Source organism: Hoplias malabaricus, chromosome 9, assembly GCF_029633855.1.
Source record: "Hoplias malabaricus isolate fHopMal1 chromosome 9, fHopMal1.hap1, whole genome shotgun sequence".
NCBI classification, from domain to species: Eukaryota; Metazoa; Chordata; class Actinopteri; order Characiformes; family Erythrinidae; genus Hoplias; species Hoplias malabaricus.
This window is the reverse complement of record NC_089808.1, coordinates 8,084,914-8,110,542: the sequence shown is the minus strand read 5'-3', so window position 1 is coordinate 8,110,542 and position 25,629 is coordinate 8,084,914. Positions and strand designations below refer to the sequence as shown.

General features: G+C 41.1%; 1 protein-coding gene across 4 annotated transcripts in view; it reads left to right on the top strand.

The window, feature by feature from the left end:
• LOC136707684 (zinc finger protein 521) overlaps window positions 1-25,629 on the top strand; it is a 179,188-nt gene that overhangs the window by 19,138 nt on the left and 134,421 nt on the right. For all 4 annotated transcript variants that reach the window (XM_066681899.1, XM_066681898.1, XM_066681897.1 and 1 more), the window contains one exon: window positions 14,034-14,231. In XM_066681899.1, the coding sequence (XP_066537996.1) occupies window positions 14,034-14,231 (198 nt within the window). The remainder of the gene's footprint in view (window positions 1-14,033; window positions 14,232-25,629) is intronic.

The window sequence follows — 25,629 nt, the reverse complement described above, 5'->3', positions numbered from 1 at the left end:
TTACTTCATAAATATCCACTCCAATTCACTACAGCCCAGTGCTCGAGGGGACTTTATATTCCTCTAGCAAACACTTGGCATTGAGCATTGGGAGCTTTAGCTTGTGCATGTCTGCTCCAGAATATCTTGCTCACTTGTCATTTTATTGACGTTCTATTTAAACATGTCAGCAAAGAGTGAGCTTTAAAGTAGCTGTAAGTAAAGTAGTCAAAATTTCTGCAAATGTAGAAATGTTTGGACACGTAGTGAGGGTTAGGAGCTGGTGTTAGAAAAGATGAAAACCTACCTCTCATTATGAACGTATTTTACATTTCTTCTGGCACCGTGATTGAGTCGACCTCTCTGGCCAATTACAGTCTCACAGCTCAATCTCACCGTGGTGAGGGGCTGCTCACAAATTGGCCTCCAGGTATGTTTCTAGCATTTCGTGTGTGTGTGTGTGTGTGTGCACGAAAGAGAGAAAGAGCGATAGAGATTGAGAAAAAAAAAGAAAAAAAGAGTTTCCAGCTCACATCACTGTTTGACACGCTTCCAGAAGAAAAGAAAAATTAGTCACAAAAGGAAACGGCGATGGAAAAGTGTGCACTTTACCTAGGAGTAGCGTGGCGTCAGTGATTTAATGAGACAGTGTACGTTCTCTCCTCCTTTTTCACATCTTTCTTTTTCATTTTTTCATTCCCTCTTTCTTTCCAGAATCGGGTGATCCTTGGCTGTAGCTCTATGTGCTGCCTGAGTGTAATTATAACCACATGCGTCTTGCTCTAACCCCCCCCCAACCCATTTCTTTCTTTTCTTCTTTTTTATGTACTTCATTTTTTTCTTTTCTTTCCTTTCCACCCTGAGTGTGTGAGGTTTGAGCTACTCTGTGGAAGCCACTGTCAGTTTTTGGACTAGACTGGAGTGGACTTTTGAATTTTGAATATTTTTTTTTTTTTTTATTCTAAGGGGTGGGTTAGATAGCAAGGTGCAGGGGAAAAAGAGTGAGAAAGAGAGATCAATGCACTGCTGCCAGAGGAAAGAAAGAACCAGGGAATAGAAAGGAAAGCTTGCTCTCTCTCTCTCTCTCTCTCTCTCTCTCTCCTGGCTCTACTGAAATCAGCCTCTCTATTATTCATTTCCTTTGTTGTGCGACTGCACTAATGGCATGGCAAGATGCTCCGCTCAATAGTATCTCTCTCTCTCTCTCTCTCTCTCTCTCTCTCTCTCTCTCTCTCTCTCTCTCTCTCTCTCTCTTTCTCTCACTCTCTTTCCTGCTTGAAGGAGGCAGAAATAAGCAGAGTGTGAGGGTCTTGCTCTCATTTTTAATAGCTTTGATTCTTCTTGCCCAGTTTTTTTCCTCTGTATTTCTCACATTCCCTCTCTCTTTTTTCCCTCTTAACATTTGGAGGAAAAGGCCCATAACATTATCCATATGCATGTTTTTTCCAGGACTTTATTTGAAATATGGGAGTCAATCCCGTTTTCAACCACTTCCAGTGTTTTCTTGGAGACGTGTAAATTTGTACTGCATAATAATTAGCGGTCAGGGAAACTCTTTGATTTATCAGTAAATAAGCAATCATTTAAAGGCAGGTTTTCAGTAATATGAATGTTGATTGGTGGCAGTTACGTTATATCTCCAAACATTTGTAGACACCACATATCGTCACTGTCCAAGGAAAAACATGTATTTCAATGTTGGTCAATTTTTTTGATTACTACATCATTGATTCAACACTGAATCTGTCTTTCACACTTTGTCAAAAAATTCACCACCAATAGAAATGCTCCGAAATTACTTACATGATTTTTCTCTGGTCAGTGATGATATATAAATATCCAATTAAGTTATTCAAAGGCCAAGCACCACTTAATGGACCTCCATGAATATTCCACATTATTTTAGTTACTGACATATATAACTATGAATTAAAATGAAAATAACAGCTTAATTTGCTTTAAAACTGACAATTTTATTAAATTGATGGAAAAACCCGAGCTCGCTACGGAAATTCTTGAACGCAACCATGACGTCACTGGTGGACAACAGCTGAACAACGCCGCGGTAAAACACCGTTATGACTGACTGTTATGACAGTATCTAGCTAAATAACAAATATTATTCATGACAATAGCCTAGCAATAAGCTAAACTCAAATTCAGAGGTACCGTTATTCTTGTAAATGTGATCGAAGTCGAACTCGAATTCATCTGACACTATAAACCTCCGTAATGCAGCTACGTAGCCGAGTATAATCTGAGCCACTGAGTTTAGCGAGTCAAGCTAACGTTAACTAACACCAACTAAAACAGGCGAAGTAAGAGTTGCTGTCCACCATCTACGTCACAGGCAAGACGCCTATTAGAGTTTCTGAACACCGGGGGTGGGGGACCAACGGTCTTTTAAACCTTATTCCTTGAATTTGTAAGAAATAACATGTTTTCTGACTATCAATAAACACGTTAGGAACTCAAATTCCACTGTATTTATTTGTTTGACACTTTTATATCGCTGGTGCTTAGCCTTTAATGTGTGTTCATGTTAGGCACAGATGCTGAGTTAGTATCCATATCCAGTTTGTATTATCTAATGTCCGTTGGAATGCATTGTCAGTAGAAGGGGAGACTCCGGAGAGCTTTTTTAAGTTCACCGTGCCCAGTTCCAAGTTTCAGCCAGAGGGGTATTAAACCCCTCAGCATTGTGTCATGGTGGAGTGATGACGAAATATCCAATGGGATGCGGTGGAGTGGTGTTTGGTCTAGAACTATCATCCAACATCAATACCTGGCCTCATGCTGCCGTTAAATCCTCACAGAAATGTCCCAACATCTAGAATAAAACCTTCCCAGGAATGGAGAAGATTTAACTGCAACAAAATACCATTTTGTTTGATAAGAATTTGTTCCGAAGATTTGGCCATATATTATATTTTTATCTAGATTTTTTATTACATCATAAAACACCATAGCTGGCATCTTCCCAAATGTAGTTACTGATGGAATTCTCTTTTAGTGCAGTTTTGATTTGGTTTCTGTGTAAACACGTCCTATTATAAACTGTTACAAAGTCTGTTATGGAACACCTTTGTAGAACATATGTTTTTTTTAATATTTTAATTGGTACTTTATTAATGACAGGGTAAGTGTGTGTGGTCCAGGGTATGTTTATACCACCATGACCCTGATCAGCTGGTTACAGAAAATGATCGCGTGAACATGGACACTATATGGATGGCTAAAGTTTAACTGATTCTAAGGGCCTGTGTCTGGCAGGGTCCCTAAAAAGCAGTTTGTATTTGGGCCTAAAAAACCACCCTGCCACACACCATCCTGCTCCACCTATGGTGCATATGCAGCTCTGGGACCATGAGGGTCAGAGTGTTTGGGCACTGCTGGTGCCAGTTCCAAGCCTGGGTGGAATGGAGGTGTTGAGCCCAGTGTAAAAACCTGGGCTAAGTCTGTCATCACCTGGGTTGGTGGGTGAAAACATTTTTTCAGTGCAAATTTAGCAGCTATTTGTGTTTATGCAAATGAAACATTGGTTTTTGACAGATTAATTCTTCACATCTGTAGTGCTTTCTGAAGTTAACTGTAAGTAGAGATTGAATATTCATTCATTCATTCATTCATTCATTGTAGCTAGGTCCAGTTTTCAGTGACAGTCGACTAAATGAAGTCAGAATGAACTTGATATAAACACGCATGGCTGCTCACATGGCGCAGTGCTACATCTGTTTCTTATTACCCAGCCGGGCTGGAAAAAGTGATCCACTCTCTGCTCTTGTGTAACAGATGCCGGGATTGGCCCCACCTTCCTCTGTGACATCACACAGGACAATTGGTCACGCCTTCCACAATTGTCTTCATCTCTTTATTTGTCTGTAATCAGTAAACACTGCCCCAGCAGCTCGTCTGACCCACATCGCCCGGCAGCGGCGTGAAGTTTTTTTTTTTTTTTACGACTTTTTTCCTCTATTTCGCTTTTTCCCCCCTCATAATGAGAAGTGTGTGTTGGTGTGAAGGTTATTCAATCTTAATGTCCTCCCGTGTGTGTGTCAGCTCTCCCTGACTGCACTAAAGGAACGCGCACACCTTTGATCACAAGACGCAGACATGTGTCGAGTGGAGCCACTCGCTGGTTAAAATAAATTCTTAATTTGAACTCGGGGGTTGGGGGGAAAGCAGCAGGAGGTTCAGGGGGTTCACTAGATGTGAAATCTCTTAGAAGAAAGGAGGAGGAAAAAAGATTATAGGAGGAAAGAGAAAAGGCAAAAAAAAAAAAAGTGAAACTGTCTTGGAGTTCTGGCCTCATGAGGTATCAGGCTTGGTCATGTGCTTCACCTAGGGGAGTATTTGGGAAAGGGAGTGTTTGTTACTGTTTGTGGTTTGTTGCTACTGCTGTTTGTTTACAGTTGTCTGAGGTTTGTGTTGTCTAACGGCGTGGAGATATTTTCATGTTTGGTAAATGTTCTTGATTTCTCTTTGAATCTCGAGTTTAGGTTTTCTCTACGTTACGCGAATGAGTTACGGCATACAAACTAAATGATTGGTTCTGACATTTCCTTGGACCAATAACAAAGAAGCCCTGAGATCATCAAACTGTGCACAGCCAAAAGCTAGGCCTGTAACAACAGCCATATTTTTTATTTGTTTATATATTTTTTGATGTTGATGTACTGTCCGAGAAATAATTATGAAAAACTATATTATTGTTATTTAAAGACAATTTTATGCAACTGATGTAATGACAAAATAATAGCATAATAATGCAATTACACTCTTTTATAGCAAAAACAAAAACCTAAGGATACAGTGGAACCTCTACTAACAAACGCCTATACTAACGAACTTTCCAAGATACGAACCGGGCATTTGAATATTTTTTGCTTCCACCAACGAACCATGACTCTAGAAACGAACCCGAGCCTCCGCCGAGCCGGCGGCTGGAAATGGCCACTGACCCCAATAGGTGAGTCTCCCAGCGCCCAGACTTGAGTTAGCTTTTAAGATTAGCACATTGTAGCTTTAGCAATTTAGCATTAGTGTAAATAGCAGACATCGAAATTTGTGCTAAGTTAAGCCGTATCTACGCTTCGTCTCCCCACATTCACCCGCCTACTCTCCGTTATTCCACCCACCCCCACCTCCCGTCATACAGCCAGTGCCTGTGTTACTCCTCCAGCCAGTCGTCACGTCTTCAAGGTAGCGATGTGTAACCACATAAAACTTTATTATTTCTTTTTTATTACTGTTTCCACTGTATTTCTCTTTTATTTTTAGTAACGCTACATGTATTTTTTTACTAATTTGAGAGTGTTGTAAACATATATCAGTGCAAAAAGGGTGACTTTCGGGGTGGGGGCTGGAACGCATTAATTGCTTTTCCATTATTTTAAATGGGGAAAATTGACTCGAGAAACGAACTTTTCTACTCATGAACCGGGTCACGGAACGGATCAAGTTCGTAGGTAGAGGTTCCACTGTATTCAGTCATTGGAATTTGAATATAAAAAAGCTGAAATAAACCATAAAATAAACCATAAAAAAATCAACATAACGGCCTCAGAACTGAGGGACCAGACAAAACAAGAGAATACAACAGCACGACCGGTTAAAATATTAGTGACGTTCATTCATAGGTAAACAAACATGCCAGTAAACACAACGGGCAATGTAAGTTATTATGACAAGTCGATGAAAAAACCAGAACGTCCTGAAAAGAGACAATCGTGTGCAGTCATCAGCAGCTTGTTGCCGCTAGTAATGTTAATGTTTACAAGCAGCTTTATTTTTAAAGCTCAGTAATTGGTAGGTGGATGAAGTCCAGTGCATAATCTTGCCCTATTTACACCCACTTTTCTCTGATAGGACAAAGCCGGGTGCCAAATGTGGAGCTTTGCTTGACAGTGGTTTTCATGAATGGGAAATGGGAGACCTTCGTGAAAGAGCAGCATGTGTTTCTCTGAATCATTTCAATGCAATTCTGATCTAATTGCTGTGGAACTGGAGCATGGCCCTTCTTTGAACAATGTTTAAATGTTGGCTGCACTGGGATAGTTCAATTTTCATGTAAGACCATGTTCATGAGCGTATTCAAACATTAAAAACAGTGAAAGCACCATGGGTAAGGCGTGTTATTAAAAGAGAAGAAACTATCATTTAGAAATAACGGGTGATTGCGGTGAAGAGTTTTCACTGGGCTGGAGTTGAGATTTCCTGAAGTGTTTCTTGCCCTCTTAAATAAACCTGTGTGTGTGGTGGCTGGGCTTTGGGCTGGGATGCGTCTGATGTGGCCTGTATTTCTAGTGAATGTTTGAATCCGGCTCTGGCGGTTATTGATCAGCTGCAGTGCTAGCGAGACAGAGCAGTGCACACCAGATACAATGGCGGGTTCCCCAGGGCTTTCTCAGGAACTGCAGCTCAAGGGTTGTTAATGCCGGGCTCGAGCTCATGGCTGGAACAGCCGCTTCAAATTTCTGAAACTAATGGCTGTTGCTGGATAGACTGGAGAGGAACACACAGCTCTGAGCCTCGTAGACGGAGCACACTTCCAAATGATTCCGATTTAGAATCCAAGCAACAAGTTTTGATACATATTTCAAATACAGTGCTCCTCTGTTTACAAGGCCAACAGCACCTCACAGCAGTAAACCCACCATCGTAAGTCTGCTCCTAATCTTCTGTCTTTGACTCTTTATTTCAGTCAGAGCTCTCTCTTTCTCTCTCTCTCTATCTATCTATGTCTTAGCCACAAGAGCGCATTATAAGACATTTGTAGACAGACAGCTTTCTTCTGAAAGCAGGCGTATTAACAGCCTCTGATATATTTGATGCTGGAACATTGCTGTGGGGATTTTATGGCATTCAGTAATTAGTGAAACACACCATTCCTACTTCTAATCCTAAAGAACACGCTTCCACTGCTCCACATTTCGCTGCTGCTCTGTATACATCGGCAATCCCTTCGTATGACGGTTTTACAAACAGTGTGAACACAGTTTTTGCCACAGTTTGGGGACCTGTGTTTATATCTTGTGGATTTTCTAAGTGAAAATAAGTGTTTATTCTCAAAAGGGGGCAGATTAATGCACATATTAATGAGCAATAGCTGTTTTTAATGCTTGATATTAGTGTTTAATTGTTCTGTGTTAAATTTGGTGGCTAATATTTTCAGAAAATGTCTTTATTTCTACTTAAAAACACAGACCAGGGATGCACATACATTTGCATACAACCAGATCTCTGCCTTTTTACCTCTCACTGTAAAATATGACTTAAATTTGCTACATTCAAAATTGTACATCATTTCCATATGAATAAAATATATCACAATTATTTCCAGAAGTAAGTAAACTGAAAGACAGAATCGTGTTAATGTGATATGTTTTATTCATATAGAAATGATGTGCACATTAATAAAGTAAATTCAGAGCATTCCACTCTGTCTCTGTCTCACGCTCTCTCTCTCTCTCGTTCTCTTTCCCACTCATGCTTTCTTTCACCACTCCCTATCTTTCTCGCTTTCTCTTGCTCCTACGCTGTCTCTTTATCTCTCACTCTCTCTTATTTCAGTCTCTCTGTCTCTCCCCCTCACTCCTCTCCTGTTTAGCTCTCTTTCTTTTTCTCTCCCTCAGTCTCTTTCAGTCTGCCTCACTCACCCACCCTCAGTCTGTCTTTCTTTCAGTTTCTCTCTCTCTCTGGAGGTTTGACAGATTGGCAGGCGAGTGTTTTTGGGTGGTACGGTCCAGGCCAGAGAAAGAGAGAGGTCACCCCTCCTTCTGTCTCAGTGGGAGGGTCCGTTGGGGGAAGCAGAAAGCTCACTCTGTCGGGGGTCTGGGGCCCGCAGCAGGAGAGCCCTATAGCTGAGAAGAGAACATCAATTAAAACACTATAAATATTTAAGTGGAGAAAAGATTCAATAATATTAGGTCAGGGAGGTGTCACAGCCCGACCCGAGATGAAAGTTCCGGAATGATAAATGTCAGCGGAACGCCTCCGCAGTGGGCACGACTGGCCGACGTTGATGAATGACCGAAAGCACACGCGTGATATTGCATGGCTAACTTTAAATGGCATCAATCAATGTCCTCAGAGGACAAAATTAAAACAAAAACAATGACCCAGCCTCCTGTGGACGAGGTTAACATCTGCGTGGAGGATCTCAGAATGCATGTATGTATGTGTTTGTGTGTCTAGATAGATAGATACATACATACGTATGTGTTTGTGTGTATAGTTAATGCTGGCTATGAATATGAGTCCGGACAGTGTTCCATGTTGACCCCTCAGACTAAAGTTTACTGCTTCATGGCTAAAGTTTTCCTTAGTGGCAGTGTCCTCTAAGAAGCCTAATGCACATCTGCCACATCTGACAAAGAATTCAAAGTATTGACATTCCCTCCGTATTCCCCAGACTTCAATCCAATCGAGCATCTGTGGGATGTCCTGGAAAACAAGCCCAATCCATGAAGGCCTGACCTCAGGCTTACGGGACTTAAAGGATAAAGTATCTGCTGCTAAGATCCAGGTGCCAGATAGCACAAGACACCTTCAGAGGTCTTGAAGAGTCCATGCTTTGATGGCATATGTACATATATACATTCATATCTCAACAACTAAATAATATCTGAACTTAACATTAGTAGCTTCTTTGTTTGAAAAAGGTATCCATCCATAGCAGTGTATAATATAGTGCCACCGTAAAGCATGCAGGTCATTAAATCATGTAGAAATACCTTTAGAAAAGACAGAAAAGGCAAGAAGACTATGTCCTACCAATTGAATCTAAACTTAATTAAGCATTCTTTATGTTTTCGTCTTTTCCTGCTCCTTGACACCTCCTCCTTCGATTGTAAAGGAAAAAGCTGATCCAGAGAAGCATGAGTGCTGATTGTCAGTCAGGATGAGCAGAGTGCCATTGATCCCCTGTCCACTCTTTGGGGGATTCAGGCGGGAAGATGTCTAGATCTAATGGATTAATGGGTCTAAACCTGCGCGTAGAGCAACCTGGTATTGACATTGAACTCTAATCCCATGCATCACCGTGACCTTGCTCCAGAATAGCTTCACTGTTCTCTTCCTTACAGCACCAAAGACGAGTGTTAGAAACCAGGAGCATAACAGCAAAAGGAAACAAGAAAATGACTAGCAGGACTTTGAAACCCTGCACTGGGCCTTGTGTTTTGATTGGGTATCATAGGCTAGGGTTATGGTGGGTGTTTTTAGACTTGAATGTGGATTAATCCATAGAATTTGAGTTATATGTTATGGTGTATCATCTGAATGTAAGAATATAATTTCAGACTTTTTTTTATGTCAAGAATCTACCAAATGTTTAATCTCTCCGCCAAACGAGACTGTACACACAACAATGTTCACTACATTCTTTCATTCATTCATTCATTCATTCATTCATTATCTGTAAGCGCTTATCCAGTTCAGGGTCGCGGTGGGTCCAGAGCCTACCTGAAATCATTGGGTGATTCCACTCACACCATACAGACACTTTTGAGTCGCCAATCCACCTATCACCGTGTGTTTTTGGACTGTGGGAGGAAACCGGAACACCCGGAGGAAACCCATGCGGACACTGGGAGAACACACCACACTCCTCACAGACAGTCACCCGGAGGAAACTCACACAGACACTGGGAGAACACACCATACTCCTCACAGACAGTCACCCGGAGGAAACCCACGCAGACACAGGAAGAACACACCACACTCCTCACAGACAGTCACTCGGATCGGGACTCGAACCCACAACCTCCAGGTCCCTGGAGCTGTGTGATTACGACACCTACCTGCTGCAACACCATGCCGCCTTCACTATATTCAAATCCTGATAAAACACAAATGTGCCTTTATCAAAGAACGTGAACATGGCTGACATTATAAAGGATGTGTACTATGAGTGGATTTTAGGAAAGGCAAGGCAAACTAATTTATTGAGCACTTTTCATACACATGAGATATTCAGAGTGCTTTACAGAGTGAAAAGAAACTGTAAATACACAGTTAAATTAAGAGCAAAAAGGAAAAAAAACTATTCAAATGGGGGAAAAAGTTCCAGAGTGCCATTCCAGAATAAAAAGTGAAGAGAATTTTAAAATGAGCTGGAGGCCTCCTCAAATAGGAATGTTTTTTAAAGAAATTTCATGTACATTTCAACTGACACAGTTCTTCTGGGTTTTAGACTGTAATGTAGAGGTAATGAGATTACTTCACTAAAAAATAAATAAATAAAAATAATAATAATCATTAATTGTCATATATTGATTAATGGTCAATAGAGTGACGAACACAATAATACATCCATGCTTAGGGTAGTAGAACTTATAGAAAGTTGCTAACTATGATTTTTCCCAACAATATTGCATTCACAAGAAAAGGTGTTTTACAGATTTAGGGCTTGGGTTAAACCTCTCACCTTAATTATTTTTATTTTATTATTTTTCTTTTATTATAAATGAAGGGTAAAATAAAAATGGCAGGGCTTGCACTTTTTTCAAATAGCGATTTTTAATATAAACCAATTAATCTTTCAGCCCTCACTGTGCTTTTGTTTTTCTGAGGCTTTATCTGTGTCTGGAATTTTAATGATTGCATAATAATACTAGTCTGTTCTCTCATGCAAAACCCCTGCTGTGTATAATACAGTTACTGCTACTACCTGTAGGGTTCAGTGGGCTTCAGATTGACCACTGAATAGGTACATGTACCTTTTAGACAAACAGTACTGAGTGTTGCACTTTCAGCCAGCTCGCTCCGTCTCCGCCTCACAGTGCGGAAAAGGTATTCAAAGGGAGTTTGAATATGTTCCATTACTCCAGAGAACAGTGTTCCAGTGCAGGGGGGGGGGGCTTCATACATCTCTAGCTAACTTTTGGTATTGACATTGCTTGGTAGTCCTTATACAGCTGCTCCAGATCATCTCAGATAATTCTTCTCCAAGTCACACTTCTCCAAAGGATGACCAAAGAAAAGGTATCAGGTAAATGGGCATTTCAGATAAATCATATTGCAGCAAGCAAGGAGTTTCAGCTTGAGCAAGTTAGCTCTCTCCCATTACATGGCTGACAGTCTAGAAAAAGACACAGAGTGCCGTGGCCATGCCCGCTGAGATTTGATGGAGTTCGGGTGACCATGCTTGACGTGACTGGCCGCTGTCCCGAGCTTTCTTCAGTCCAGTCGGCCAAGCATCTGCCAGGAGCGGGGCTTGGGATTTGCCTCCCCTCCCTTACCACCTCCTGCTTGGTTCTGCCGGGTCCCACCAGGGAATGGATGGCTGATATTTTTAGTGGGTATGTTCCACAAGCCTCTGTCGCCATGAGAGAAGGACAATGGAGGGTGTTGGGTTACGTTGATTCTTGGCGTGGAGGCTCAGGGAGCTTGGAGTGGAAAGAATCCTGGGTGGCCTTGAGGAGTCCTGGAACGGCGCTCCTTGAGGATTTTCACACCCACTTCTTATGAAATAAGGCATGAACAGAAAGGTTTATGCAGACAGTTCTTTCAGATATCCTAATGTGGGTGGAATTTGGTTCAGACAATGGGACGGTTTACTCAGATCTATTACTGAAGACGGTTCACCCCGAGTATATATGAACATTCCGGGGCTGAACTCTAAAAGGTAAAGGATTTTGCTCATTTTTGAACTTCAAAAGGGCTTAGCCGAGCCTGAAACCCTGCCCGATAGTTCCACATTGTCTTCATAAGGGATCATCAATGTATCATAACTATAAATCATAAGTATACTGACTCGTGGTCCTGGCATACCTGTAGTAAGCATAACCGATCATCTAGATTCCCTAGATCAAAGGTCAATAATAGGCCAATTCTGACCTAGGCCTAAAACTCATAAACTACTGAGATCTGTTGAATTTAGAATGGAGGTCTATATTCGTACATATCACACGTGAGGCCACTCAGCCAATCAGATGACTCAAAAAGACGTTTATCAGTTGGCAGCTTACGGAAAAAGTTCCACACTGAATCATAATGCTCGTTAGACAGGATATTCCAGACCAGGAAATTTTCTCTTACTGGATGTTACTGAATTTTAATTAAATACCCATGCCCTAGAGCTTCCTTAGATACATCTGGATTCCTTCACTTTGGCACCTTCTCTCTGGCTGAGAGGGTGAAAACCGTTGTGCCTTTGTCTAACTGAAAGTGAAAATCTATATGCTGAAGAAAGAAAGAGAGAGGGAGAGAAGATATATATATTTATTAGCTGGTAGATGAGTGGTTAAGCTAACTGTCGGGATTTTATTTTATTTTTGACACTGCATCAGTTCTTACAGTTTCAGTGAGAATCTATACATCTATACATTTTGAATCACAACGTCTGAACTTGGGGAATTTCACCCACTCCAGATTCATAATTCTTGCAGTTCCCTTCTCTCCAATGGGTGATGTTTTATTCCTTGCATTGAAAAGCCCACGTTGTGTTCTCCATGCCTATAAATAAATGTAAATCTTTCTATACTATAAACAGTTATTATCCAAAGCCTTTTGCTGTTGTGATTCACAGAAACAAATCTGAAGAAGCAAAACGAGTTGCGTTTTGATTGTATTCGATTATTCATAAGAGCATTGAAGTCTTCAAGAAGATGTTTGACAGATGAGAGTGTGGACTCACATACACTACCTTCCATTTATTTCATGACTGTCAGATCCATTTTGAGACAAGGTTGATCTACGTGTCGGCCTAGAAGCCTTGTTCCATATTACGAATTAGATGGCCACTGCAGAGCAACAAGATTGATAGCCAGCGCTGATGCGGACCTGGTTTGCCTTTGAAAGACAACACTGCAGATAGGAGAATATTGATGTGTGCGACCCATGGCTGCCTGCAAGCAAGGCTGAATTATTCAGGGAAGTGTGTCACATTGAGAACGCAACACACACCAATCTCGGCTTGGTGTGCTTTGTCTTGCTTTGTCTTCTGTTCCGTTGAATTGGCTGACTCCATGTACAATGCATGAGCTCCGAGTTCAGCTCCAGCATATTTTATCTTCTTTACTGAGTGAAGGAGCGAGTCTGTGATTGTCTCCCTTCATGTTTTCACACCCATTTTCGACAAAATGGGGTGAAATGTGGTATTACTCGGATAATTGCACCACTTTTGGCAAGTTTTGGAAGCCGCTGTCTGTGTTGACGCACTGCCCTAGAGGTTCCCTGCTTGGTGGAACACCATCTTGGAAAAAGGCAATGCTGAAAAGTATAAAGTCGGTGGAAATTGGGAATCGTGATGCCATTTCCCTTCCAAATTGTGACATACTTCCATATTATCTCCTGGTGATTATTGAGGCTAGTGGCAAGCTGGAGGTTAAACAAAATGTGTTGTGTGTATTATTTTCCCTGCCCACTTTTCGATGAGCGATGCCATCAAAGAGCCACTTTTGGTTCCGTAAAAAAGCGTTTTTGTTTAAGAGATAACCTTTTAAACGTTTAAACATCCATCATCGATCTTAAGGTTCTTACCTGTTAAAACAGCAACAGAAATGGTTCGTTGTAGAACAAAAAGTGGTTCTTGTATGAGTATGTCTTGATTTGTCCTGTTCTAGGGGATAGTACTGTGCCCAAAGTATGTGTAAGCTCTGGTTTAGATGATTTAAAGAGGGTGGTTTTGAAGTTAGAGTGCGTGAGCAACTTGCTCAAAGCTCACCCACATTTGACGGTTGAGCAGTGGAGCTGTATCCAAAAGAGCAGGGACCTTGGATCCAGATTCCAGGCCGGGATTTTAAAACGGCCGGCCGGATTTGAAGACCTCTGTAATAGTGATGAACCACCATCTTTTGGGATGAGTATGTCAACCTTAACGGCGAAGTGGCTCAACCTGCGTATTCAGTTATATTCAGTCTTCAGTTTCACAAGAAATATTTAATGAACGTGTGTCAACAAACACCCCACCTGTTAGCGGTGTGCAAACTGCGTGTTTAAACCACCATGCATCCGTAGGTCTTAGCTAAGGACTTAAGCCTTGCAGCTGTAGGCTGTCGGCGGGGGGTCAGAACCCAGCAGTGACCGCTGCTTGCTGTTCTCTGCCGCAGATCCCGAGTGTGCCCCCGAGAGGGAGTGTGAGGATGCGGAGGACGGGCGTCTGAGGAGGAGGAGGAGGAGGGGCTCTCCTGAGGAAGGGGACGAGGCAGAGGAGGAGGACGAGGAGCACAGCTGCCGCTCCTGCCGGCAGGTGTTCCCCTCGCTGAGCGATCTTACCCAACACAAGATTAATCAATGCCAGCTGACAGGTAAACAACGCTCACTCCACAGAACACCACTACCTTCCCATTGCTCCTTTACGTCCTGTACCTGTCATTCCTTCATGTTCACCTTTGGTCCAGTGTCCTGTGTCTTGTCTCCTGCGACCTGTGTACTGGGTCCTTTGCATGTTGCTCCTTTGTCCAGTGTCTTGGGTCCTGGGTCCTGGGTCCTGTGCCTGTGTATTTTGTCCTGTGTTTTTAGGCCAGTGTTGTGTGTGTGTGTGTGTGTGTGCATGTGCTGTGTGTTTTTGTTTTCTTGTACGTCCATGAGGTAAAGAGGTTTTATTAGTTTTTAATGATTCAGTCTGTCCTCAGGTTACTGAAACACACCTGACATTACATCATACATCATAATAATCTCTCAGAGAAACACACTTTCATCCAGAAACTCATCTACAACTTTGCAGGACGCGGCCATTACTGAGACATAGGACGAAGAGATAATGACTTCTTTCTTTCTTTCTTTGTATGTTTTCTTTGTCTTTCTTTCTTCTTTCTGTCTGTCTTTCTTTCTTTGTATGTTTTCTTTCTGTCTTTTTCTTTCTGTCTTTCTTTCTGTCTTTCTTTCTTTCTGTCTTTATTCTTTCTTTCTGTCTTTCTTTCTTTCTTTCTTTCTTTCTCTTTGTCTTTTTTTTCTTTCTCTTTCTATGTCTCTCTCTTTCTTTCTTTCTTTCTTTCTGTAATTGGTTTTTAATGATGTGGATGGTCTGTTTTCAGCGTTCAGAAACACACCTGATGTTACAGTATGAATCATAATTAAGTTCTGCTGATGTCGACTCTGTTATTCGCTAATAGTTGTGTAGTTGTAATCTGTAACGCTTTGTTAGTCAAGAGAAAGATGTAATTTCTGTCATTTATTTCATTGTGCCTCTTCTGTCATTATCAGTCCATCTTTCCTTCCTTTGCTCCTTTCTCTCAGAGGTGACAAAGGTCCAGAATATAAAAATCTTTCCTAGCGTTTTGAACCGCCCTGACACCGCTGAGGCTGTTCTGAGATGATTAGAGGATCCAAGCAGATGGAGCCAAATCCTGGAGAGGATTTTTACTTTGACTTCTTTGTTTATTGATGCCTCTTTTCTTTCTTTCCTTCCTTTTTGCTTTTTTCTTAGTAGCTTCTTTCTGCAATTCTCTGTTTTTCTCTCGATCATATGATCAGAGTACCCTTGTGTAGTGGTGGTACTCTGCTATATTAGGTAGATGATAGTTGTATGAAGACTTATTTGTCAGCTCCTGGATCTTCTGGAGCTGTTAATATGGGCGGGCGAATGTGTGGGGGTCAGTGGCAGACGGGTGTCATTGCTGGTCTGATGTATGAACACTGCTAAAAATACACTGACAGCGATGTCTTGGGAAACTAATGGTATCAGCTAAAGGCTTTTCCAGGTCTCTGCTGGGCGTCCTCTTTATTCAGGACTCCAGAATGTGTCACTGATCTAGATTAGTATACTGTTAATGACACAGAGGACTTGGAACAGCTTATAGTTCTTATCATGTTACAGATGTAGGTAAAGGCGGTGTTGGGAGCCAGTGACTCTTACAGTTGTAGCATAGTGGGACTCAAACCCTGGTCTCACACTAAGAGCAACAGTGTTATTCATTATGCTACACCAGCTACCACCATACAGGGCATCTTACAGTACTAGCCATGTTATTACTATAGGCACATGTACTGTGAGTGCACCATCAGAGTCATCCAATACTTTTTCTTTCTCTTTCTATCTATCTTTTTTTGCACTTTTGTTTCTTATTAATGTCATTTAACATTTGCTCTTTCAAAGAACTGTATCCCTGTGACAACACCAGATGTAGATGTGGAAATGCTAGCCGTATCAAAAGGTTCAACCCAGTTTTAGCAAACAGTTCGCTTCCAGCCAGTACTTCGGGTATTTACTTCAGTAAACTAGCACCACTAGCATTTGAACAGTTTTGTTGACATGAAAGGGTCTGTACTAAAAACCCAAACATGGATCAAACCCAACCTTGCCATTTCAGTGCCAATGGTGAAGTCGATGTTAAACAGTGAAATCACCACTGGACGTTGCAGGATTAGGTTTATACTGTGTCCAGTGGCAACAACAAAGTTGTTTACGTAATGATCTTCAACTGTGAGCTGTTGTCTGCTATTGATCACTGTTTTGATACATTTAGAATCAAAATTTGAATATTGGAAGACCACTAAAGTTGTAAAATATGAACACTGAATTAGCATTAGCACTGTTTATATAGCTGAAAGCAATCAAATTCTCACAGCGGTGATCCATTTGTAGTGTAATAGCTTCCACAACCATAGAGTCTGTTACTGCCGAAGAAACTTAGTTCATAATTTTTCGCTAGCCTCTGCCGATTGTGAAATAGTTGTGATATTGTGGTGCATCTCTAATGACGTGGTAGGCATTGCAGTATTACTTCTGAAAGTCGGAGCATTGAGTTTCATTTACATTTATGTACTTTCATTTACATTTATGCATTTTGGCAGACGCTTTTATCCAAAGCAACTTACAAAAGAGGATCTAACATTCAAACTACAGCACAATTTATACAAATGACCTTACATTGAGTGCAGTATGCCAGGAAGTAATAAGTGCATTAAAGAAAGACTTTCAGAGCAAGAAAGTCTTTAGTCTGATCTCATGATTTTATCTAATTATGTAATTACACATTACAAACACACAACCACAATGTAATTGGATGCATTTACTGTCAGATTATAGTAAGTAAAGCATGTAAACAACCTCATGTGTCTACATTAGTGTTTACACATTAAATAACACAGATGTATTTTGATAATTACAACATAAATACATGTAAATTGCATGAAGATAACGTAAATCGTTACAAAGAAAGAAAAACTGCTACCATAATTGGTTTTTTCACAGTTCTTGCATGGGTGGTTAATGTGGGAATACACAGATTTGAAAGACACTTGGTAAAAAAGTGGGATAGAGTGGTTTATACAGAAGTAACCGAAGAAGAGCTGCTCTCAGAGGAAACATCTTGGTATGAAATGCATTAAGAAATGGTTGCATCTTGCCAAAAGGAACACTGTGAATGGTTGTGTAAATATTTTCAGTGAGATGTAGAAAAGGCTCAGAGAAGGGATTGGGTCCATTGGGCTTGGGTCCCTATAGAACCGCTCCATTTTACACATGACAATAAGTCTTTATGTGCCTTTTTGTCGTAAATGTGTAAGTGGCTCAGAGAGAGCTGGAGAGAAAGGTTTGCATATGTGTGACATGTGTGAGAGTGCCTCTTGTATCTAGCCGCAAATTCAAGGGCTGAATGATTTGGATTGGTCGTGTGTGTCTAGACGAACAGTGAGATATTCCATATGAGTATTACGGAGGTTTTCCGTTCACTGAGAGCTGCTCTATTTGTGAGGGAGCAGACTTTATGAACATGTTTCATATGCATTAGTGAGTGTTCATGAGTTGGGAAGTGTATGTGTGTGTATCTATGAGGCAGAGGGAATGAGCAGTGTGTGTGATAAAGCATGTTATTTTATTCATTTGAGAAAGACGGCAATCAAACTCAGAAACGCTAGCAGGCAGAGCTGTTGTGAATAATTTAGCCAAGAACTAATGCTATTCAAACACTCTCCGAGAACTAAGATTCACTACGAATGTTTTTGTCACACGTTGCTCCCCAAATTAGTGCAACACATCGCTCGGGCTGGCTTGTACATCAGCTCTGCAGTTTCTTACCATGCTCCCTGAATGTGAGCAGCATAAAAAACTGTGGTAAAGAGTGTTTTGCCTTTTGAGTTTAACCCTTTGGGGGCCTAAGGACATTTTCTCAATTTTCTGAAATTCGTCTTTTAAAGCACTTGTATTATAATTTATTGCCCACATGTTTTATATCAAAATGTTCAGAACAATCCCAGCTCTCTCGTTAAGAGAGGCCCATGTGACCTAGAGCATTTTATGAAGAGATAACCTGTCTCTAACCCTGAAAAACTTAAATCCGATTGTAGAAAGTCTTTTTATATTTCTTATGAAAACATCCCTTTACTCGTGTGGATGAACAGTTTTGGTGATTGATATAGTTTTATCAGAGTCAGAAAAACAAGTGAATCCACCAGTTGGACACGGTGAGAGGCAGAGGAGGCATGTCTCAAGCTTATACATAGGCTCGTAACTCTGGATGTACAGTATCGCATACAGTCGTTTCACACGTTCATGTTTGAACTGTATTTCTGTGCTGTGCTATCGCTAAGATATTAATAGAAACATCACAATTGGTCGTTGACGCGCCGGTGCGTTCTTCGACCCCATAGGCTTACGATACATGGTTATTTCAGCTCTTAAAGGAGAGTTCCAGTCTTCAGACATTTCTGATTAGCACTCTGAATGAGCACTGACACTCCGTTGAAGTAAACACAGTACAGGGTGGGCCCTTTATATGGATACACCTTAATAAAATGGGAATGGTTGGTGATATTAACTTCCTGTTTGTGGCACATTAGTATATGGGAGGGGGAAAGTTTTCAAGATGGGTGGTGACCATGGTGGCCGTTTTGAAGTCAGCCATTTTGGATCCAACTTTTGTTTTTTCAATAGGAAGAGGGTCATGTGACACATCAAATTTATTGGGAATTTCACAAGAAAAGCAATGGTGTGATTTAATGTAACGTTATTCTTTCATGAGTTATTTACAAAGTTTCTGGCCACTTATAAAATGTGTTCAAAGTACTGCCCATTGTGTTGGATTGTCAATGCAACCCTCTTCGCCGACTCTTCACACACTGATAGTAACACCGCAGGAGAAATGCTAGCACAGGATTCCAGTATTCATAGTTTCAGGTGCTGCACATCTAAGATATTAATAGAAACAACGCGAATGGTCATTGACGCACCGGAGTTCCAGTCTTCAGACATTTCTGATTAGCACTCTGAATGAGCACTGACACTCCGTTGAAGTAAACACAGTACATCCAACAATAAATAAAGCTTTGAGCATCTGTTCTACACTAATAGCAACATGGCTGCATAGAGAATGCTAAGATTCCATCCTTCCTTTCTTCCTCTGTTACAGAAAGTTAATTCATCTTCAAACTTTTTGTCAAGTTTCATTATCTTTGACAGCCAATCGACTGAAAAATACTCTAGAACCTGCACCACAGCAGAGCCAGAGATACAGAGCATGAAAAATCAGAGTTTAACATATTTTTGTCATTTAACCATGTTAGTAATTGTGTAAAATTGTGTAATTCTGGTGGAATGTGTAGTACATAGACCATAACTCTCTGCTTCAAAGTGTTAAAGTTCATTTGATGGTAATGCGTCATTATTTTTTTAATTCCAGAGTCGTATTTCATCTCATGATATTGTTTCTTTTTTTATGTGTGTATTATATTTTTCTCAGTTGTGATCCCCTACACCAAAGGCTTCATTGTGCTGCCTTCCTGCCATTAGAGCGACCCCCTCATTAATGTCAATCTCTTAGACAAATAACTCCTAATTGAACAATACTTGAAAAGCGGTTTGAATTAGACCCCCCGTGGAAGCTGAATAAAAGGAGGTAATTGCCTTTTCAGAGCAGCTCGCAGCTCGCCACCTCCGAAACAAAAGAGGCCGGTTCAGTTAAACCAGGGCTTTCCGGAATATGGACACAAACAGATCTTTTGTTGGAAGTGTCTTGCATTCGAGGCAGTTTCAGTTAAAGTTAAATATTACTGTGTTTCAAAGAAGTTACCTTTGCTTTTAGAGGTTACGAAGAGGGATGCTCAGTATGTCCAGAATACTACTGTGAATAAGCCGAGTCATGTTTTGATTGGAGTGTAGACTACTACTTCATACTTGTAGTCAGCTTTTATCACTGGTGAATTCAGCTATTTCAGGGCAAGGAAGACCGTTCTGACAGCAAAACAAACCCCCTTCTGTTTGTGCATATTCTGAGTTTGAGTAAGAGGCTGTATGTAGCTCATTTATGTTTAAAATTTGATTGTCGATTAGATTTTATATGGGATAATGTAATTGTAACAGCAACAGTACTTCATATTAGCCAAATATAACCAACCTAAAGAACAGGAGCAACATCCCCAACTCTTTTCATGCTTTTCAACATTCTGTCCAAACCCCTCCAGATTCTGTTTCTTGGACAGAGACAATTCACTTGTTTACCATTTACTGAGCCACAGCTGAGTACAAACACCAGACATTTCTCCAGCGTCCAAACAGACCAGACAGCTAGTAAATAGTGAGTTTGTCCGAGTCTGGAAATATGGGATTAAATGAATCAAAATGTGAAACTCTTTCCTCAGTCTTGAAACTGGTCATTCTGAGCAGGGCTGAGGGAGAACTGTGCTGTGGTGCTGATCCTTGTGGTATTTTGACCAAAATATTTAACATGACTTTTCATTAAGACGTCAATAAGACCTTGTGGAAAAGGGGGTATAATATAACCACATTTAAAGTTCACTAATTATAGACAGGCATTCAAATGTGTGTAGGTTCACTTAAGCTTAAGATCGCCATGCTCATTGAAAAGCGCGAGCTGGAAGGGTATAAAGCCCCAGGCACTGAGCTGTGAAGCAGGGGAAATGAGTTCTCTAGGGGTATTGAGCACCATGAAATACCATTGGCCTGATTTTAAAGGTTTTGGACGTCGTGTTTGTTATGCTTGGACATATATAGTGTATGTTACTGCATAAAAGTTGGAAAGAACGGTGATAAAGAATGGACACGACTAAGTAATGACATGCATTTCCAGGCATGGCTTCGGACCGATTTCGAACATTTCCAACATTCGCTCTCTCTTTTTTTTTTAACGGAATGGAAAGTGTTTGGACACATCTGCGTTGCAGCAGGAAAGTGGGAGAGAGTGAAGCACAAAGAAAGGAAAAACGAGAGAGATGTAACATGTCACCTCGATCAATGGCTGCCTTTGTCTCCCCCCAGTCTGGGAGAGGTTTAACACCTTTCTGTGCACTTAAGGCGCGACCGCTGGCCCACGCCAAGGGAATCCGGCGCTATGGATCGGCCCGTGTCCCTAATGCGATCGGTGCTATTGATCGCACTAATGCTGGACTGCAGAAGGAGCCAGAGGAAGGGAGAGGAAGAAAGACTAAGAAAGTACAGAGAGAGGGAGAGAGAGAAAGGGAATGTGAGGGGAAAGAGAGAGAGAGGGAGAAACTTAATAAAGAGAAATCAAGAGAGAGGGAGAGAGAGCATGCTGCAGGAATGTGTCTCTGGGGAGCAGGCCATCTTCGACTAGGGCAGGGCTGGAGGAATGTTTGCAGCCCCCCCCCCCCCTCCACCCCTCCTCTACTCTTTCTCCGCGCTCTTCTTTCTTGTATCGACCCCCTTTGCACACAGCCTTCGACAGGGACTCTCCAGATGCTTGGGCAGGGCTGCTGGAATGCCTCCCCAGAGAGAAGGTCTACTGCACACATGGCGCGGGGTGGGCGGAATGTGCCCCTGGAGAGCCGGAGGAGGTATGTTTACCCCCTGAAAGCCCCCCCTCTGCACTCTCTGGGGCAGGGCCCACTTTGCTGGGGCTCTGGCGCTGGCTCCAGCACGGCTGTGGATCAGGTTACTGTGGGCCGGGCGCTTCATCCTGCCGTCCACCCTGGGCTCGGGTTGCCTTAGGGAGCGGGGAGAAAGAGGAAGGCTCTGTCTGCTCTTAAGAGTCTGTTATCAGCCCTCAGCCATACAACTGATCAAGGTCACACTGGTGTGAGTACAGGTTACACACCTGCATCTCAATGCAGTCTTTCTAAAAGGGAACAAAGTATGTTGTATAGGTAAAATAGAACAATATCCCACCATTTTGAAGCCAAGTTATCTGTATTAAACAAATAGCATGTTATTCACTTTCAGAATTTACATAATTCAGCCTGCTTGAGATTATCTAACAACTCGATGGCTTAAGGCATGAACTTGATGATCAAAGGCAGATGTTCTCCATGATCTCAGCCAGGTGTTGTCTGAATCACCAGAGTTTTGCATTACACAAACACATGATTTGTTATTAGGTAGAATTGTGGGTGGGATGAGACCTAAAACGTATTTGAACCCAACCCGAATCAAATAGAAGAGTTCAAGATTCAGCTCAAAGAAGACGTGTGATGTTTATACAACTCATTTTTAAAATGCTAAAGCAAGTAGTACCTTTGTATTGCAGGACCCCTTGTAAGAATAGTAATCAACTTGGATTGTGTGAATTGTTGCTCTTTGTTGAGCTGCTAGTGAGCAGTGAGAGTAGATGGAGTCTCGTGGCTCTAGTGTAAACCTAAAGCAGATTTATGATTCTGTGCGATTCAATGTAGCGCTAATGTACTGCCTAATGTGCCCTATCTGTGTTGCTCTGCAATCACACCACCAAAACACTAGGAACAATCTTCTACTCTTGCCACTTTTCCACCGCATGGAACCTATACGACTGCATGCTAATTCACGGCTCTTTTTGCATTTCCACTGGCAAAATCTGGTACCTGGTCTCTGTAACCGGGTAAGTTTTCAGTACCCAGCTTGCTCTGGTTTCTAACTATGGCAAGTAGGTATCTAATGGTGACATGTAAGTCTAACAAACCTCTGATTGGCCAGAGACATGTCTATCACCATAAATGCAGAGCTAATTCAAATCCAGCCCAAACTTTCAGCTTTCACATTTATTTTTTGATCAGACTCAAAATGGCAGCTTGTAACTTTACCTCAAGGTGTTTGCAAGAGGTTTATATACTCCTTGGGCAGATGGCCGACAAAAATGTCCAGTGAAAGACGAATATGCAATAAGAAAAACTGTGAGAACTGTGCAGAGCCATGTTCAGCCCAAAAAAACAAAAACAACATGCAAATACATGATGAGTAAACGACACCTAACTAACCTACTGCTGCCATTTTTGTGGATTTCAAAGCCAATGATTCCTAGAGAACAGCTGGACCCATGCGGCGGAAAAAAAAACACTCTGTAGGCAGTGTAGTGGTGTAGTAGTAGTACGTTTAAAATCTGTGAAGTGCACTATTTAGGGAGTAGGGTGCTAATTGGAGAGCATAATTTATGTGCAGTATAAGAAAGAATGCAAACCAGCACTTTCACTGCTTTTCTAGCATTCTGGATTTTGCAGATAGGTTTTCAGGCTGAGTTTAGGGTTTAGGGCTAGGTTTAGGTACCAGTTTAAGGCTGTTTTTTTAGGAAGGGTTGTCAGATATTCGTGTCTCATTTGTACACTATTTACAAATGCTTGGAATGGCCTTTAAGTAAAATATGTATGAAGTTACCTTGATTATATCTGGCTGTTTTTGATTGACTGTATTTTGGAGGTTTGGAATATTTAAAAGCTAGCTGAGCAATTCCTATAACTTCAGAACTCAACATATTTATTGATACTGATCTAGATCATTGCAAAGCACATTTAAATCCAGACAGCAGCTCTCCATGAACGGAATACCAAGCAGATTTCCCCCTCATCAAAAGCTTGCAAGCATGTCTGCTCATTGTTGCCATCTTTTAACATCTGGAAACACAGATGAGATGACTGAACACTCCTCAGCAAAGCAGCTACCCAGTACAAGAACTGATTAGCATTGTGGTGAGACCTACTGCTGAGAGTCAGGTTTCAGTCCGGCTGCACTATGTTCAGCGCCGCTGGGTCCAGAGGAAGCAAATGGCTGTGTTTATATTGGGAGGGAACAATGGTGAGTTCTTACTCATTCATAGTAATGTGACAACTTGTGGTCACCTGGCCAAGTCAAGCACCAAGTGTTCTACCCTCCGCATCTAGAGGGAGTTGACACTAGTGACTTGCCAGCGTTTAGAAAAAAAAATGAAACAATGGACTGGTGCCTTTATTATAGAACAATACACAATACTGGGTATTTATTACAAGTGGTACGTTTGGGGCCAATTTTTGCTTTACAATTACATGTATTAAAAGGATTTTAAGACCAAAACCTTAGAGCTATTGTAAAACAGTGCCTTAGCCGTCAGGAAACATCTTCAGACGTCTGGTTCCTATCGCCACCATTGTATTTAATGTTGTCTATTTTTCTGAAAGACCACATTTCATTTGTACTTTGTTTACGTCCTAACTCCTTAATTATGCATACATCTTCCTGGAATTGTGCTTTAAGAAAAAGGCCCAACTTAAATTTGCCATTTCAGTGAAACATTTTGAGATGTTTTTGTCCAAAAGGAAAGGCAGGTAGGAGAAATACATCCTGTGTCTTAGTCATTCACTGAAATGTCCTTCCTCTATCCTTTGGATGCTTGCTCCATGGAGATTCTTTCTTCTCTTGTTTCCCCGAAGCTGCTCCTTTCCTCCTGTCCTTCTGCGGGAAGACCTTCCCCTTGTGAGGACTCTGGTGAGATGGCCTTTTTAATAAGTGCCTTTCCCTGTTCTCATCACAGCTCTGGGAGAATACACTAAGCATTCCTCATCCAGATGGCCTGAGATAAAGAAATCGACGGAGGTCGCAAGCGGAGAGAAGAGTGAAGGAATAATTCCTTGAACAGTGATTACAATGCTTATAAACACATTGATCTGGTAGGGACCTGTTATTGTTATTATAGTATTGTTGCTGCAATAGTATAATATACATTTACTTATTTGGGTAATGGTAATATCTACAATTTAGCCTTTTATCGTACCCTCCTCTTCAAGTTACATAGTGCGGTTTCTACTGTGCTGGGCCCAGAGTTGCTATTCTCCCTATGACAGGTCAGTGGAGCATCACAATGGTTAAATTAATCTTTTAGCTATGAGTATGAAAGAACAGCTGTTAATGAGACATCAATCTCAATACGATTCTTTGTCTCTGGTCTGATTTGAAGTGATCACCTTTGTTTGTGGACAGCTGCGCAAGACGTCTGCTGGACCAAAAGGATATCTATAGGTAGTTGGTGTTCCCTGCACATATTCTGTTCCTAGAATTTGAAATATTTTTGTGAGAATTTGGTGGAATTTAGTCGAATAAACTTTGGTAAGGTTTGATGCCGGTGTTGGATAATTAGTTCTGGATCACAAACACATCGGAGTAGTGTCGAAGAATGCTTCTCCACAGCCCAGTCAGAGTGGGTTTATACCCATCTGGTTGATGCCAGTTTTAATATTGGCAGCTGATTTTGATTTAGTTTACATCTTAGTCTTTTGTTTAAAGTGTGTATTAGTTTTAGTCGTTTAATTATTGATAGATCTAGTTTAATTTTAGTCAGCGAAAATAATAATATTTTAGTCTAGTTGTAGTCCATTAAATAAGAAAAATAATACTTGTAGTCATTTATTTTTAAATGTTTTACTACTTTTTGAGGAATATTTAATTTTCATAAACAATAGCTTAAACATTACATTTAAAACATGTTAACATTCAAAATTATGGATGGAATATGGCTACTATATTTACTCAAATACATTTTGCAGCAGGAAGACTTTGGAACACTACTCTGGAAA